Source organism: Cyrtonyx montezumae, unplaced genomic scaffold (assembly GCF_038088225.1).
Source record: "Cyrtonyx montezumae isolate F1298 unplaced genomic scaffold, pur_monq_1.0 scaffold_25, whole genome shotgun sequence".
Lineage (NCBI taxonomy): Eukaryota > Metazoa > Chordata > Aves > Galliformes > Odontophoridae > Cyrtonyx > Cyrtonyx montezumae.
In genome coordinates, this window is record NW_027071992.1 from 4,869,234 (window position 1) to 4,887,237 (window position 18,004).

Below are 18,004 nucleotides of genomic sequence, written 5' to 3' on the forward strand. Positions count from 1 at the left end.
AAAGCCATTACAATATACGTTTGTTTTTTGAGGCTGTGAACGTATACAGAAAGAACAGGAGAGCAATGTGGGCTTTTGCCACTTGACAACATATACTCAGTGTAAACCAAACGTTTTTTAACCTCTCTCTCATACAAAACAGAAAAAAGGAAAAAAATTAAACACACAAACTTTCACAACATGACAGTTTAGTTTTTGCAAACTCAATATAACTATACACATATAATACCGGTGTGGCTCTGTTTCTTTAAGTTAAAAAGGATACAAAGGCAGGCTCAAGTAAAAACAAACATCCCCTTCCTTCTCCCAGCCCCTCTGCCCCCGCATTCACACATTTTTGTCAACCAAACCGCTCACGAACCAACATCATCAGTTTCTTTTTGCCTTTGTAGATTTGTTTTAGGTTGTCAATGAACTGTGTAAACTGGATGTGTCCATCATGAGCCATTAAGAAGGTCTCTCGAGCCTTGCTGAGGAACTCTATAAACTCACTATAGTGTCGAGGGCTGATGTGAGTGAGACGTGAGTGAGTTGTATTAATGTAGGCTCCAATCGTGGCATCTAAGAGTTGCCTTAAAGGGGCTTTGTCCAGTGACATGAGCTTACCAGAGTTCCTCCTTCCATGAAGTCCTACCATGCCAGGAGTGGTCAAAGTACACCTACGCAAAATGTCTGACAGTACTGTTGCACATTTGACACTTTTGACCACCAGAGGTATTATAGCTGCTAGCTCATTTTTCCCAAGGGAGTGGCTGAGAGCACATGCCCACAGAACGTCATTAATGGCAGGGTGTGTGTCCTGATTGTAACTCAGGTTGAGATGTGTCATGGCCAAAGTGGCCAGCTTGTAGGCCCGCATTGGGTAGCCACGGTGCTCCATGTATCGTGCTATAGTGAAAAGCTGTGAGTAGCTCATGCCGGTTGTAGCAGCATCTAGAACAATTTGGTAAGCGGTCTCAAAAGCTATATGATCCTTTTCACATAAGGTCAGTGCAGAGAGAGCACAGTTTTGAGGATCCTTCATGGCACACTGTAGAGCAAGCGTCCTAGCACTGCTGGCCAGCTTCTCCTGCTGATGGCAGTCCAGATGCAGACGGACGATGGTGCTGTTGGACATCACTGTTGTAGCAACAATACTAGTGGCTTCGGTCGGAGTGAACAGTGTAAACCAGTTTTGCATGATGCTATCCAGTGCATAAACACCTGTAAGAGAAAGAAAAGACCAGCTGTAGCTGACAAAATCCAGCAATATAAATATTCAGCAAGAGATTACATTTTCAGCAGTCTGTGAGGTTATCAAGGGCGTGTGCCATATCAAGAAAGGCTGAAAAAGGGCAGTAAGACAGAGACTATTGTGCAAAATCTGTAGCAATTGCTGAAATACAGAGAACAACATAAAAAAGTCTGCAAGATAACCTTTAATCTCCTGGTGCGACAACTGTTTTATGTATTACTTAAAACAATTTGGATAACAAGTACTGGCTCATTTGGTCTCATCACACCACCCAAAAGCAACCTTCACACTGAACTATTTCAAAAGGCAATCTTAATTCCTTTTCTCAGTATGCATCTCAAAGTAAAGTGTACGCAAAAAAGAATATGAAACCATGCTAAGTGGCTTACTTAATAGGACACCATGACATTTAATACTTTAATATTTAAAACAAAGAAAAAAAGACCCGAAAATCCTACCTGCCATACCTGCTTCCAACAGGTTTTCAGATGAATCAAAATCAAACACACCTGAATGCTAAGCTCTATAGTAGGAAAATACTTGGAGCAATAATCACTACTTGTTATTATCTGAAATAGGTATTTTATTTAGTATCACTTCATCTCCTATGTGAGTATGTTTGTTTAGCAGGGAGAAAATGAGGGAAACTCTGATTGATGGGTTCCATAATTTAATTCTATAGCCTACTAGAGTGCCCTATTTATGCTAGAGGCAGTTTACACACATTTGTGAGCACACCTAGACCACATCCAGAGGTCCTCATTTTCTCCACGGGCCCCTGATGCTTCCTGTACATCCCTTCACTCATGTGCAAAAATTGAGCACAGCCAGAGGGTACTGTAACTTCATTTAAATAAGCAGATTGCTTAGTTTACCAACATGATTAAGACTCAAGAGTACTTTGCATGACATTATAGGTTCTGTATGAGATACTTCTATTAGAATATGTAAACTATTTTAAACCTTTTACAACCAGCATTTTATTTGCCAGTATTCAACTGCACAAAATAATATTCAGACACTAATATCGGTAATCATATATATGCTCAATAATAATTATCTCTGCAAAGATATGAAAACAATAAAATAAGAGCACTGCATCAAAATTTGCAGACACAAACCAACTTGTGGCTGAGGGCATACAAAGGTGAGCTGTATTTTCCTAAGCAACTGACAACATCAGTTTCCCAGTTAAGCATAAAAAGAATAAATTAATCCAAAGCATAAGCAGCTGCAATTTTATAAAGTTCTGAAACTCAGAAGCACCTATGAAACAATCCAACTCAAACGCATGAACCATGCTTTCAAGAAATACCTCTAATGGCAATTAAAACTTTTCCTTTATTATAGTATTCATATTGTCCCTACTACCATAGATGTTGTTTTTCAATTATTATTTCATTTTTTAGAGCTACAGTTTTAAATGTCTACATATTCACTTTTATATTCTGTATCTTCATCTTCAGATAGTAAACAGGAAAACAGAAGCTAAGGGATGCAACACACACAGGAAATCCATGGCAGAATAATGAAATGAACAGAATGTCCTGTTGAGTGCGCTAGTCTTTCAGTGCTGCTTTCTTAAGGATGAAGCTGATTCTGATTCCACTTTATTTTTATTTTAATCTTGTGTGGTTAAACAATGGTTATATTACTAATTGGTTTGCTTTCCAGCACATAACAAAGTCACATTAGAAAGTTGTGTTACACTCTAAACTTGAATTTATCCAGAGGTTTTAAAATAAGAAATTGAGAATATCTCCATGAGATTATTCTCAGCATTTCATATGTATTTTTTTCTGGTTCCTCTTCTCAATAGCTGATCAAATAGCTATTTCATCTGCACCCTAAACCTGGCTTTTCTAAACAAGTGAAGTTTTAGCATAGTAAAACAATCCACAACAGCAAGCTTCTTCTGTGCTGCAACATCAAATCCAAATATAATATAGAGAGTAGAAGGGGAAATCTGGGATATTTCCCATGATATTATGCATTCCTCTATGCTGCAGGGCAAAAATGTCACATTGCATTACTCAAATGTTATCTTATCTGGCCTGTGCCTATTCCATCATGTGCTCAAGAAAACCACTCATTATTGCCATAATTAATGCTTTCTATATGAAGAAATTTTCTAGGTAATAGAAAGCCAAAAACATTTGCAGAAATTTGGCATTAACAAATAAGATCAAGTTATCCAAGATTAACTGATGAAAAGGCAAGAGCTCTTGAACAGCATCTTTGAACATACCTACTTCTGTTGCACATGTTACCAGCCACCTCACCATTTCCCGCCGTCGCCAATTCAGTGTTGACAGTGTCATCCGCATCACCTATTGAAACAAAAACAAATAATCCTAACTGCAAAACTGATACAAAAGACAAGCAGCTAGGTATTTAGGTTACACACTGGAGTTCAAAATAGCAGCTTCTTGCTCTCTCCACTCTGCTGTCTTTCAGTTGATACGTCCAAAGATTTGAAAATACCGCACAACTACCTTAGATGAAAATACTTATCCAACTGCAGGTGCTTCGACTATAAATGAAAGACTATGTTTTGTTAGAGAAAAGCAAAACCAAAAGTCCGACCAATTACTAATGAATGATTCAATTTGAAATACATTGTCTCTCCTCCCTCTTTGAATAGTAGTCTTTAAAGAGGAAACATGTCCACTCTTGTTGGGCAGACCAACCCAGTTTCACCCTACATGTGCATTTCTTTACACTGACTTCAATAATACAGATAATTAAGAATGCGCTGTGATTTGAAATATGAAATATTTGAAATATATGTTCAGATATTCTTAAAAGTCCCATAGCAATGATTTCTCTACCTGAACAGAGGCTCTGCAAAAAAAGCTCCATCATAAAAACATTGGAAACCCAAGGTTTTGACTGTAGTGCCCCAATTTTATTCCACTTTCAGCTATTGCCTGTACAATATGTAGGCAAAAACATTTCTTTGGTAAAAAAAAACAAAAACAAACAAACAAACAAAAAAAAAAAACAAACAAACAAACAAAAATACCACTGCACAGAAAGCTTGCTTTAGCTAATTGGACATTCCACAGATACAGGTAAAGAATGCAAACAGTCCTCTCTTTTACTACCTCAGTCATAATATCATGGTAATAGCTGTAGTAATGAAATTATGTCAATCATAAAGCTCTCAGCAATGAGCAATACCTATTGAAGTCATAAAATCCACCCATTAAACATTTTGCAGCCAAGTAAGGGGGTTCTCAGCTGATATGCCTTCCCAGTATTAAGGTGACTTCAAAGCAGTACACAGACCTTGGTCATACCAGCTATTCCTGCCACCTCCTTCTGTCCTAAACTGTAGAAAAGATAAGAAGATGTGAAGACTACTAAAGCACATGAATGAACTGTGTGGTTGTGATTTCATGCTGGTCTACAAGCATTCCCACTTTGGAAGCTTGGTGACTGGCTGCCACAGGATAAGAATTTTGTTGGCTTTACCAGCCTCAAACGTTGGAGCATCAGCTTGACTAAGTAAGTCATGTAAGTGGTAGAGAATAGCATATTGTAAGAAAGTAAGTTGATTTGTAAGAGTCAACTCCATATGATTTTAAATGAAAACAAAGCTAACATAGAGCATGGAAAAAGCCTTTGCTTGAAGTATTTCTGGAATGGAACAGCATCTGCAAGTCAAAATGCTTTGGAGTTGTCCTAGTTTCAGGTGGGATGAAATTATTTTCTTTCAGAGTGTCTGGTACAATTTTTTTTTTTAATTCTCATTCTCATCCCATTGGAAAGCAGGGGTGTGAGTAAACAACTATGTGGTGCTGAGCCTGCTGAGCCACCTGCCAGGTTAAACTACAACAGGAGCATCTGACTGCTCTATCAAAGAGGAAGTCAAGATGACTTTCTTTACTGATGCACACAAAATTGATGGCTAACACTTCCAGTATCCAAGACAAATTTTCAGCTTACCCCAACTAGAGTGAACCCAACAGAAAATCGATCTATGGATTGAATTCTGCTATTGCTGCAGCTGGTAAAAGGTTAAACCAACCAACCAAACAAACAAACAAAAACCTATGAATGACAACTTTATTTGAAGTTCTGATCACATTCTTCCCCATGGTGGTCTGTAAAAGGATAGGTCACAAGAGCCTTCAGCAAGCATAGACAAAATAATAACAACTCCACTGTAGACAGTCCTAACATGAGAGCAAAACACAACACCATTATCTAGTCCCCTGACTTGGACAGATTTATCTTCAACTATTTTGGAACTGTTTTTTTCACCTGATTAAACTGACAAGCTGAGAACACGAAGAGAGGGGCCCTTTAATGATGATTGAAAAGAAAACAAAAAAACCAAACATTTCAAATGAAGCATATATTGATGTCCTGATCAAAAGAAGCTGAAGCTAATTTTAAATATCATCCATGTTGCCAAAGAACTGTTTCACATACACTGCTCAAAACACTCCTGAGACATCCCTTTTGTTAATGGAAGACAGCTTCTTAACAACAAGTCTGAAAATGACAGGAAACCCCTTTGAATTTAGTAGATTGTCTGAAAGTCAAGGCCTCTTCACTTAGTTCTAATGGATTTCTATAAGTTTCATAATCTAGAGGAACAGAAGTGCTCATCTACTCATGAGAGATGCAAAAAATGGACAACCATTAGTTCTGCAGCAGTGTGAAAACTCTTCGACTGGCAAACTGGAACAAGGTTGATTTACAGGTATTCATGGAAAGGATACTACTTGCCAAATATGCATCAAGCAACAATCTGCACTAATTCACTCAACAATTCTGCCAATAAACCTATCTGTACATGTGCAATAATATTCTCATTGACCTAGTATAAGATAGGCAAGTGGAGGAACAGAAGTTGCTCCTACACCTGCAGATCTCAGAATATCTGTATCAGTAAGGTTCTGAAAGCTAGAATACACTTGAGATATTCCATGACCATTTTGCCACGCTGATGACCTCTTTCCACAGCAAGTTTAAATGCTTTCCCTCTGCAGAACGTGCTGCCTTTGGAAATAGGGAGAAAGAACACACTAGTCCATGCATTTCTCCAAACTCTAGAACAATGCAAGAAGCTTTTCTGTCTTGAATTACTCAGTGAAAGAGTTGTGAAAATGTTGGTGTCACCTTGGAAAAGAACGAGAGACAATTTCTATACTGCTGAGGTTTAGTTTTATTAAAAGTACTGGATTCCAGAGGAATTGTAGAATCACAGAATATCTCAAGCTGGAAGGGACCACTCAAAAATCAAAATCTTTGTCTGAGAGCATTGTCCAAAAACCCTGGTAGGTTTGGCATCATGACCACAGCTCTGGGAAGCCTGTTCCAGTGCTACTCTCTCAGGGAAGAACTTTCTCCTAAGAAATATAAATTCACAATGTCCCTCTCAGTAGACCTCACTGAGGACATTCCAAGGACACTATCAACCACACACAGGTATTCATAAACAATGACATCCAAAGTGTACTGCTACTGAATCATTCTTGCATGTCTGAGGTGAATCACAGGTCAGAGATCTTTCTTTCTCAAGAAAATTAACATTGAAAGTGGAAACATACCTAGATGTGAAAAAAGAAGCAGTTTTACACAGCAACTTTAACAAGGAAAGCTAATGAAGCATACAGCATCTTAGCTAATTAAAAATTTTAGCTTCTAAAAGTCTAAAATAGGCAAGTAGTGCCTTTCTTTGTCATGAGAAGCAACTGGGATACAATATCACTTCCCCAGAAGTCTTTGCAATTTTGTTTACTGAAGCAAAGTAATAAATGATTTCCTGATCTTTGCATGCTATTTTTTAAAGAACTCCCAGAAGAGGCATGAAGAGATTTATTTTTGTTGAATTGTGTAATCTCCAAGACTCATCAGTGTACGGCAATATCTCTCCAGAGACTTAAAAACCGAACTGTATCCTTCTATCTTGATAAGTCTCCTAAGAGCCTTAAAACTGACCTGAGGCTGTTGCACACCTCAGACTGCATCTGATTCAGATGACTGTCTCTAAGTATGTGGAGTGCAGTATTTGATGAAGAAAGTGAGAGGGCTGCTGTTACCGCAATCTGTTTTAGAAACAGGACACATGATTGCTGTTGGCTTTTCCCACTAAATTAGCTGGCAACCTCTCAAATCTTGTTTAGGAAAACAGGGAAGGGAAGAATGGGAGGAATAGTAAGAAGCCACTCAAGACCATGAAAGATATCTAGCACATTTCTGGCCAGCAGAATAGTTTTTTTATCTCTGGCCAATGCTATATAAATTCCTGAACTCACTGCACCAGTCTTCTCTGACCCATGAACATAATAATGCCCTGCAGCCAGCTACTTCCAGCTCTTTCCACCCAAATGGAATAAAGGGGCTGAGCAGACCCTTGTCCCAGTGTGAAGTTCACATCAGCAGGCGATACTTAACAGTTCTATATGGAGCTCAAGACAATATGGTCCTCAGAGACTTGAAGAGCTGAACCCACCAACAGAGTCTAATTGCTGTATTCTGTTGTCTTAATAATGAACAAGGGAAATACCTGAAGGCCCAGCTCCAGGGAAACTTTTAGAAGAGTGATGTCAGGCAAGCTGTCCATGAGTGTTGCTATTTTAAATGCATCCTGGGCAAGTTTGAAGATGTGTGATGAAGAGTGGATGTTTTTCTGTATGGATTCTAACACTGTTTCCAGCCTCCGAACATCACCTGCAAGATGTAAACAGAATCAACAAAGAAGAACAAGCTCCCAAGTCATCCAGAGATGCATTATAATTTAGCCTGCCTTGCTGCAGCAATACTATAAGGATTTGGTTGTATGCATTTTGTTGTTACAGACCTTAATAATTAAATCACTTATCAACACAAGATATAAGAGAGCACAAAGTCCTTTTGTGTCTGATGACGTTCGTGTAGTACATGCCAAAAGGTCAACCCAATTTGTGAATTTTTGAAATTACTTGTCCACTGCTGGGTCTCACAGTCATATATCAGAAGAACAAAAAGCTGTCTTCTCTGCCTCAAACCAAGCCCATCTGGCTACCCTCTAGATGGCTTAACTACTTTACTAGAATATTTAGTGACAGATTTAAGTCAGTTCAGCTTGCTGTCGCTCCCATTTCAAGCTCCTGTCAGACTGCCATTTGGATTCCTAAACACAAGATTTAAAATCTGTTTACTCCATATAATATTAAAAGCATACATTCAGCTGAGTAACTGACAGCACTGTACCTTTGGCTGCTGTTAACATGGTTGACGCCAGCTCACACTGCTGGGATTCAATGTGACTTAGAGTGAACCAGCGGGGATACCGGTTTGGAACAACTGATGCAATGTGGTGTGGGCGGGACATGTCTCCTGAAGGAGCTGTAGATTCCAATACTAGCAACCTGAAATAAGGAAGAAATCCTCTTTCATTAAATCATTATTACATTAAGTTACTCACGAGCGGGACTAAAGCTGCAAGAACACTTGAGCTTGTTTATAAAATGTGCCCTTTGGGCTATAGAAAGATATTGTAAAAATCAGTTCTTTTTTTGAGGTAACTGAAAAACTTGGGGAATCTATTTGCTAAATTTGTTTATATCAGCAGTGATCTGTAGGAATGCACAGGACAATTAAGCCATCCATTAATCAAGGCAGCTGATACTTTCTACATCATCCTTAAAGCTTAAACATTTTTCCTGGTTGGTTTGTGGGTTTTTTTCAGCCTTTGGACCACAGCTCTCAGGAAGGCAAATGCTTCTCCATCATACTGAAAACATATAAATATTTTCCAATATTACTGCATGCATGACTGCAACATCTTTCACTTGCAAATGATTAGCAATTTAAGGGAGATGGATATTCAAGAAGTCAATTGGATTTTGATCTTAAAATTTTTACACACCAAAAAGGAAATTTCATTGTTTAACTACTACCTACTTTTTACAGTCCTTAAGCTACAGTCTACCAACATTGCGTAACATACAATAATCTGATGTTAGGATCCCAAACAGCAGTGACAGAGGAATTTGCTTTTAAGGACACTTTTAAGACTGTTTTCTAATCCTTAAGCAAGAATTTGTGGTCTTATTGGCTAAGGAGCATTTACACTTAGAAAATTCAAATTATTGTTCCTGTTCTTGACTACCGTAGTAGAAGTGATGACAAATAACAGAGACTCAACTGATAGCCCTTCTTCCACTCAGAACTGATATAATATTTACAACATAAATGCCAAAAGAAGTAGAAGTGGTTGAATGAAAATGTTTTTATTCAACAATTAAGCATAGTTTCAGGACATGAAGGGTTAATGAGACATCAAATGATAGTAATGAATAATGTCCAGAAGCAAAAGCTTTCCAAATGCTAGTTTTTTGACTGGGTTTAATGTTTGAGTTTTCTGGCACCCACAACACTCTAGCAAATTACCATTCAAAAAAATGTGAAGAGTTATTTGTTAATGTGCTCCTATACTGAAGGTTTTCTAATTATTTATTCCTGTAACATGCCAACTCTTTCTTGTCTAAAAGTAAGCTCTTCATTGTTACCCAACAGTGAAACCAGGAATGTGTTTTCGTGTGCTTTCACATGATTTGAACCTTAGTGCAGCATACCAACAGTCAATTCCTTGAAATTCTGAACAACTTCATAATAACTAGCATACATATTTTCCAACACTCATCCCTACTGTGAAAATGCCTGAGTTTTTTCTCTTACAGAGAAAATAGCCCTATGTGATAAGATGCAGACTATAAATAGTTATATGATCGTATTTAAGCATATCCAACAGTTCAAATGGACACAGGCAGGCTAAGTCTAAATTAACTATCTCAAACACTAGTGCAAGTGAACCACAGATTGATTTGACTTCTGTGAAGTTGTCTGAACGCCATTTTGACTCTCAGATAGGCCTAATTTACTTCAATGGGAGCTGTAGGTTAAGGTACATGTGGGAGAACCAGGGTATCTGGCCCAGTCAGCATAGGTCCATGAAAGGCAGGTCCTGACTGACCAATGTAATCTTCTTCTATGATCAAGTGACCTGCCTGGTTGCTGTTGACACAGTCTACTCAGATGTTAGCAAAGCCTTTGACAGTCTCTCACTGTATTCTCCTGGATAAGCTGGCAGCCAATGGGCTGAACAGGTATACCCTCTGCTAGGTAAAGAACTGGCTGGATGGCTGGGCCCAAAGAGTGGTAGAGAATGGAGTTAAATCCAGCTGGTGATTGGTCACAAGTGGTTTTCCCCAGAGGTCAACATTGGGACCAGCTCTGTTTAATATCTTAATTATTGATGACCCAAATGATAGCATTGAGTATATCATCAGAAAGTTTGCAGGTGACACCACTTTTGGAGGAAGTATTCATTCACTTGGGAGTAGGAAGGCCCTATAGAGGGATCAGAACAGGCTAAATAGTTGGGCTGAGGTCAATGGGATAAAGTTCAACAAGAACAGGCTTGGGGTTGGGAGGCTGGAAGACTGTGTGGAAAGAATGGACCTGGGGGTGTTTGCTAATGCTCAGTGAACATGAGCCAACAGTGTGCCCAGGTGGCCAAGAGGGCCAAAAGCATCCTGGCTTGTTTCAGAAACTAGTGCTGCCAACAAGAGCAGGGAAGTGATCATCCCTCTGTACTTAGCCCTGGTGAGGCTGACACTTTGAGCACTGTGTTCAGTTTCGGGCCTCTCACTACAAGACACTGTGACCCTGGAGCGCGTCCAGAGAAGGGCAATGAAGCTGAGGAGGGGTCTGAAGCACAAGTCTTATGAGGAGCGGCTGAGGGAACTGGGTATTTTTAGTCTGGAGGAGGGTCAAGGGAGACCTCATCACAACTTACAATGACCTGAAACATTATGGCAAGGTGGGGGTTGGACTCTTCTCCCACATAACTAGTGATACGACTAGAGAGAATGGCCTCAAGTTGCACCAGGGGAGGTTCAGGTAGGATATTAGGAAAAACTTCTCTGAAAGAGTGGTCAGGCACTGGAATGGGCTACCCAGGGAGGTGGTTAAGTCAACATTCCTGGAAGCATTCAAAAATCATGAAGATGTACTAAGGAAGATGGTTTAGTGGGGAAATATTGGTGGTAGGTGGATCGTTGAACTGGATGAGCTTCTTCAACCTTGGTGATTCTACTATTCATAGTAAGAGTGGAGACCTTAAGACAGTTTTAAGACATCTGCAGCAGTTTTAACAGTTTTCTGTACATTCTTGAAGCAACTGACAGTATCTCTAAGAATTTTCTTAAAAAGCTCATTTTGAATATAGGTCTGGAAATTAAAAAAAAAAAAAAAAAGAGTTAACCAACTGCCCATTTGATTTGTATCAAGGGCCAAATCTTTGTCCTAGTACAACAGAGACAGCTTTTTGTAAAGCTTTAAATACATAAAAATAAAATGTGTGTAAATTCTTCAGATGATTTTTTTCCAGGAACAGAAAGAGGAGGAAAAAAGACACTAAATAATTTCAATAAACAGGAAAAATCTCAACTACAGAATGCAAAAGTAACAGCAAATAGACAAAGAGTATGAAAGGAATAGGCTGTTTTGGGGAAATTTTTTGTCACTTCAAATTTCACTGCCAGCTTCTATGTTCCGCTGCTGTGAAAAGGAAATGCTGTTGTGAATTGGTGGCTTTCATTCAATTTTGGCAAGACTAAGGAACATCAAAACAAGCACAAGCTGCAACAGATTTAGCATTCTTAACGTCTTTTTTTTTTTCTTTCAAACATCAATTATTTAGTTAGGTCTTACCAAAGCTATCTTGTGATTAAACATCACCATTAAAGCATAGTTCCCAAAGCCTGAGTGAAATTCAGACTTAAGAAGAGATCAGTTGAGCTATGCCAATCGTTCAGATTCCATGTGAGCAGTCAACTAGGTCACCACGTACCCACATTTCTCTAAAGCTCCACTCTATATGTTCTGACACTGCAAGAAGATAAATGTAGACTGAACTGACCATCAAGAACAGCACACCCTGTCTTTGCAAACCTGAGGTATATGAAAGGTACGATTTCAGCTTCTTTTGATTTTTGCACTGTGTACTCCACACTCAGAAAGACTTGACTTCTGTTTAGAGATGAACTTTCATCTGCTTTATAAAGCAATGCCAAAGGGGCTTCAGAGAACTAACCTAATTATACCAATGCCCGATGTAATTTTACCGGATAGAAACAAACAGGCAGCTCATTCTGGTTGGTTGTTTTGTTTTGTTTTTTTGGAGGGCTTTTTTTGGATGGTATAGAAGTTACTGGAGTGGCTAGAGACCTCATGATCTAGGATCTTTCAGCACTTTTATTATTTTTCCAGTTGAGATGGGAAACTTCCAGGAAAATTTTCAGCTGTGATGTTCAAGAGGAATGGAATGGTGCTATCACATTCACTGAAGTGTCCAGTGCACTGTGCAAGGTGGCTGACAAATTATCCTTTCCAGCCTTTAAATGTAGTTTAGTAAGGAGGAAAACTCCACAAAACCAACCTCTGAGAAACACTTTAATGTACTGACTGGAAATCAATATAAAAGCAAAAGTCTATTTTACAAAGATATACTTACTTTTTTTCGTTTTACTGTGCATATTATACTATCTTGATAATATGCTATGATCAGTATTATCAATACATTTAAGAATGAAAAGGGATGTATCTAGATGGCAGCTTTCTGATCATGTTTGAATGTTCTCAATAGTTCATTAACAATGCATTGTCTTGTCAATACAGTTCTTAAATTTCTAATTACAAGCAGTGAGTATGCAAGGCCACTTCGTATTTCTGAGACTCCTCCTCTAAGACCCATTACTAGATGTATCTGAAGATAAAAACAAACAAAAAGCAACAAACATAAGCTAAGCAAACTTCTGGTCTAATTTAACCATGGAATCTCCAAGGTTGGAAAAGACCTACAGGATCATTCAGACCAACTGTCTACCTATCACCAATAGTTCTCACTAAACCATGTCCCTCAACACAACAGTAGCTATCTTGTTTAGTTTTCTGATTACACATCTGTTTTCTCCTTGTTTAGCACTCTGCAGAAACTCCAGAAAAAAATAAACATATCCAAAGCACTAACACAGTCTGCCTGATGAAGACAAATACTACTAATGTGGGTAGTGTATCCTACAGTCACTGCACAATCATTCTTGATAACAGTGACCATGAACACCAAACATGCATGTGTTTAAACAGAGATTTGATTGCTCCTAGTAGACAAAGAATTGCCACAACTGGCAATCATCATTTAATACAAGTTACTGACAGCAAACAGGCAATCCAGAGGGGACGAACTTTTTCCCTGCAATGTAGGAAGACAACAGATTCATTACTAATCATTTAGACCCTTGAAATTTCCTTCAGAAGGCTCTTCTTAGCCACTGTTAAATATCTGGCCTGCCTGGAGATCAAGCCAACACACACTGAGAGCTCCCTGAGAAATATCTTTCTCACAATAACTGAAGACGAATGGGATAGGAGTCACATATTTTGTTGTCATATAAAACACACCCCTTTTAAATTCCAGTGTTCACTCACAAATGTGTGCAAGACAGCTTAGCTATGAAGCACAAGAAAAGAAGTACTGTCTCAGACAACACCATATGGTTTCAAATCTACTACTGACTGCTAATTTATAAAGACAGCTAGCAGAACAAACAGTCCTACAGAACTAAGGCTAGAGGCTAAGCAGGAGATGATACTGAGACTGCTGGTTTGACGTCTCTTTCCTCACACCACTACCACCACATAAAAACAGCTGGATGAGAACACACGTGCCACTGTTAAACACAAAACCACACATACTAACAGGGATGCCAGAACGAAGTAGTTTTAACAGAATGCTGTTATACAGTTGTAGGTAAACACTAATTGTACATTTAGAAATTGTTACGCCATATTTAATACAGATATCACTTGGTTTTACAGATGACAGAACCAAAGTAATTTTTCCTTAAAGGGAGTAATGCTGAGGTCTTGCTTACCAAGCTTTCCCCTCTTTTCCCAACTGCTACTTGTGGTCTTTCTAGGTCACTTGAGAATACATACCGCATGGCTCTCAGTGCAGTTTTGTATGCCAATTCAGCATCATGAGGTAGGAGAGAGGTGAAGAGATACTTGGCAAATGTGTGCATTGGAACACTCTCTCGATGAACGATTTCCCCTAATCCACTATATGGTCCAGCTGCAGGAAAAAGAAAAAGAATGTTCATCTTTACAGACTGCTAAAACCCAACTTCCACACCTTTAAAAACACTCTCTATAATTAGTATTCAGTGTCTGCTGTGCTAAAGGTAAAACTGCATTGATTATTTTTTGTGAATCATATCATACATGTATCACAGATACATGAGAACTGCTCTGAAAGTAATGCCTCCTGTTTTATGATGTTAGCTGATGTCAGAGGCAGATGTTGGTGGTATGGCAGTAAAGGTTGAATCTTATCACCAGTAGCCCATCGCATTTTGTTGGCATGCGGCAGATGGCAGCAGAGGGGCACTCTGACAAATGGCATCTGACATGGAAGTGTGTATGAAGCAAGGCGTACCACTGAATTCCTCCATGAAGAGAAAATAGCACCCACTGCAATTTATCAGTGCTTGCTGAACATTTATGGCAGCTGAACAGTGGATGTGAGCACAGTGGGGCAGTGTGTGGTGTTTCAGCAGAGAGTCATATTAACAGTGGTTCACCTCCAGTGCACATGTTTACAAGCATGGCAAGCAGGCTCTCGTTCATCACTGGTGAAAATGCATAGCTAGTGGTGATTGTGTTGAAAATTTGTGCTCTGTAGCTTTATCAAACAGTGTCATTGTGCTCTTTGTATCTGATGTAGTTTCTACATATATAAACAGGAGGAATTATTTTTGGAGTGATCTCGGTACAGTATATTACGAACCTATTCCATATCATACATTCTTTGAGACAATGAGACAATCCTGCAAATTGAATAGTACTAGGGACATTACCAGACCGCACACAAATAACAGTCCCAGAGCATCATGGGGCTCATTTAACAAGTTTACGGTATGCAAAAGCAGAATGTGTTACATACAGCTTTGCCTCCACGTTCTTAGATTGTGCACATGAATCCTTATACATGCACTCGCAGGGTGTGATTTCTTTCCCAAAAATCCATCCAAGAAAAGTGTGGGTTCAGCGAAGAGGTGCACATCTTCAGTTGAAGTTACATGGCCAATTACTACAGTTCCTGGTCCCTATTAATCTCGTTTGACATAAGACATGTAAACTACCCTTTGGTCTAGATTCTGTCTCCAGAGAAAACAAGGCCAGATGTTGTGACAAAACCTTGTTTCGCTAGTCTGTTACAGCCATGTGATCTCAAAAATTACATTTGCTACATTACAAACTACCCCCACTGCTGAGACAGCGGATTTTGCACATACTCAGTGTAGTCAGTGCAGTACTTCATAAGAACAGTGTCAGGACTAACAGCGAAAATAAAAGAAAAATTAAATGTTATTATTTCTTTGATGCATTCTGAAGGTTAACAGTGACTATGAATACCATTTTTACATTTTTCCTGCAATCACACGAGGCTGCTACTCCTGTTAAGATGAACGCTGTCAAGCAGTTTTTGGCTTCAGCAGCTAGCGTAAGATCTTGCAAGATGCAGAACAAGAATCGCACATTAACTACTATTGGATGATTACTGCTTAGATAGTCAGCAGCAGTCCTAGAAGTTACTGAGAAAGAAGAGGATTTTACTTCCTCCTCTACTATAGATTTTAATACACCACAGTTGGACGGACAAGGACTGGATGAGCACAATTCACTGCAGAAGCACACGTCACTTAAACTGTTTCCAGCATCAGTTCAAAATAGCTGGCCCTACAGATGAGGATGTACTTGCACAATTTAAGCAGCCATTTCTTCTGTGGAAGAGGATGAACTCCATGAAACAGAGTTGGTAACAACATGAACCAGCACATCCAATTCAACAATGTTTTTCAGACTGTTTCTTTAACACAGCACTAAGCTTAAAAAGTCATCTGGAGTTGAAAAAAAAATCTGAGCTCCATAGGTGGGCATTTTTAAAGACTGGAGCTGATTACAAAGGAAATGTCAGTGAAGATTAAGTGGTGACAAAGTGTCTTGTATCATCATTTAAATGAAGGTGAAATCCATTAAAAAATACATAGCACAGCTTCAATGAAAGAAGCTGTTTCATATCCTTGTCAATTGGTAGTACAGTCAGAAACTCAGCTCATGAGAACACATGATGAAATATTTATTTGAAAATATATTCTGCCATTAACTTAGTAGTCAAGCAAAAAATTAAAACATTACTTGCAGACAGTTTTAACATTCTACTTTCTCATGCAAGCAATAGCTACATACATGCATTAATTGGCATTAACAGCATAGAAATCAGCTTAATATTGGATTAAGCTTTCTTTATTGTATCTACAAGACTTAAACTATAAAAACACAACTGATATGATTAAGATCTTCAATCACTGTGCACTATTTCCTCCATGCAAGCCGACAGTTTCTGTCTAATCTGGTGTAAACTGATGCAAATGCAGAAAAGTTAGATGTCTAAGCAAACAGTAATGCAAGACCCTCTTTGCACACTGCCCATCACAATTTCCCAGGTAGCTATTTTAGCAGATTTCTTGCTATAGCCACTTGTTTACAGCTCCAAGAAAACAAAACATCAGTGATCTAAGAAGTAGTAGTAAACAAGGGAACACTTCAGAGAAACCCTGCCTTTTCTTCATGAAGCATCCATAACAGTTAAGAGATGCAGAAAATGGATTTTACAATCCATAAGATCTCGCCTGGCAGTTTTTAATAGCTGGATCCAGTGAGAAGCTTTTCTTGTCCAAAGGCCATAAAGCAGCAGTAGTAACTTCATAATGGAAACTCTCCATATGGTGCAGATTCTCTGCAGTTTCAAATGGCACCATCAGTAGGCAACAAAGTCTTTAAGGACCTGGGCATACTGCATCTCTTCCATTAAATGCATTTTTTTTTTCTAAAAATGTCTCATGAAGAAAGCAAAAACCTGACTGCTGTGTAACAGTCTTCACAACTCAGCTAGAGCAATATTGTACTCCTCACCTTCACTGGAATAGGTATTCAAAACATGGACCATGCCTTCACCTAATAAGTTCCTATAAAGCTTTTTCTCTCATTTAAAAAAACAAAAGCTAGAAAGATAACTTCAGAATCCACAAGGCTACTTTCTGAATGTGGTGTTAAAATGATGTGTGTTAACCCTTTTTAAAAGTTAAACCAAAGGCATGCTCTCTTTTACCACATATCTTATTGCAATCCACCACAATGACTCCCAGGCAGAAAACTGCCTTGATCACAGTTCAGTCACAAGATCAGTCCTTAAGCCTCAATATTTAACCATGTATCATAATTTGCATAGATGATTCAGATTTCAGAGGGAAATAATTTTCTTAGAGATTACAAGTAAAATGTTCTACTTATATCCCAGCATTTCTAAACTCTTTACATGGAAAAGAAAAAGAAATATCTTCTTGCATTTACAAAGCTGACAGTTCTTTCGCAAGAAACAAGCGATGTTTAGAATTCTGCTACCTGAAAGTTGCTGATATCTGATTTCTATAACATCTAATTGGAAGCCTGAGCTCTATAATAAGGCTACTGAGATTATGACATGCAACAAATAAATCTGAAGAACACAATACAATAAAAATTGAAATGAAAGGCTCATCATATGTCAGTAAATGCCTTATATCTACAGTTATTGCATTACGTGGTGTATGTTTGATTTTTATAAGAGATTGTAAACAAAATTTTACTGGAGTTCTACATGAA

The 18,004-nt window shown here is 38.5% G+C and overlaps 1 protein-coding gene across 1 annotated transcript in view; it reads right to left on the reverse strand.

Moving 5' to 3' along the window:
• Positions 1 to 325: 325 nt before the first annotated feature.
• The window catches only part of ZSWIM6 (zinc finger SWIM-type containing 6), a 111,965-nt gene continuing 94,286 nt past the window's right edge, over positions 326 to 18,004 (reverse strand). The window contains exons 10-14 of the mRNA XM_065739841.1: positions 14,237 to 14,372; positions 8,444 to 8,601; positions 7,758 to 7,921; positions 3,483 to 3,564; positions 326 to 1,203 (exon numbers count right to left, since the gene is read on the reverse strand). Coding sequence (XP_065595913.1) covers positions 341 to 1,203; positions 3,483 to 3,564; positions 7,758 to 7,921; positions 8,444 to 8,601; positions 14,237 to 14,372 — 1,403 coding nt within the window. The 3' untranslated portion in view covers positions 326 to 340. The remainder of the gene's footprint in view (positions 1,204 to 3,482; positions 3,565 to 7,757; positions 7,922 to 8,443; positions 8,602 to 14,236; positions 14,373 to 18,004) is intronic.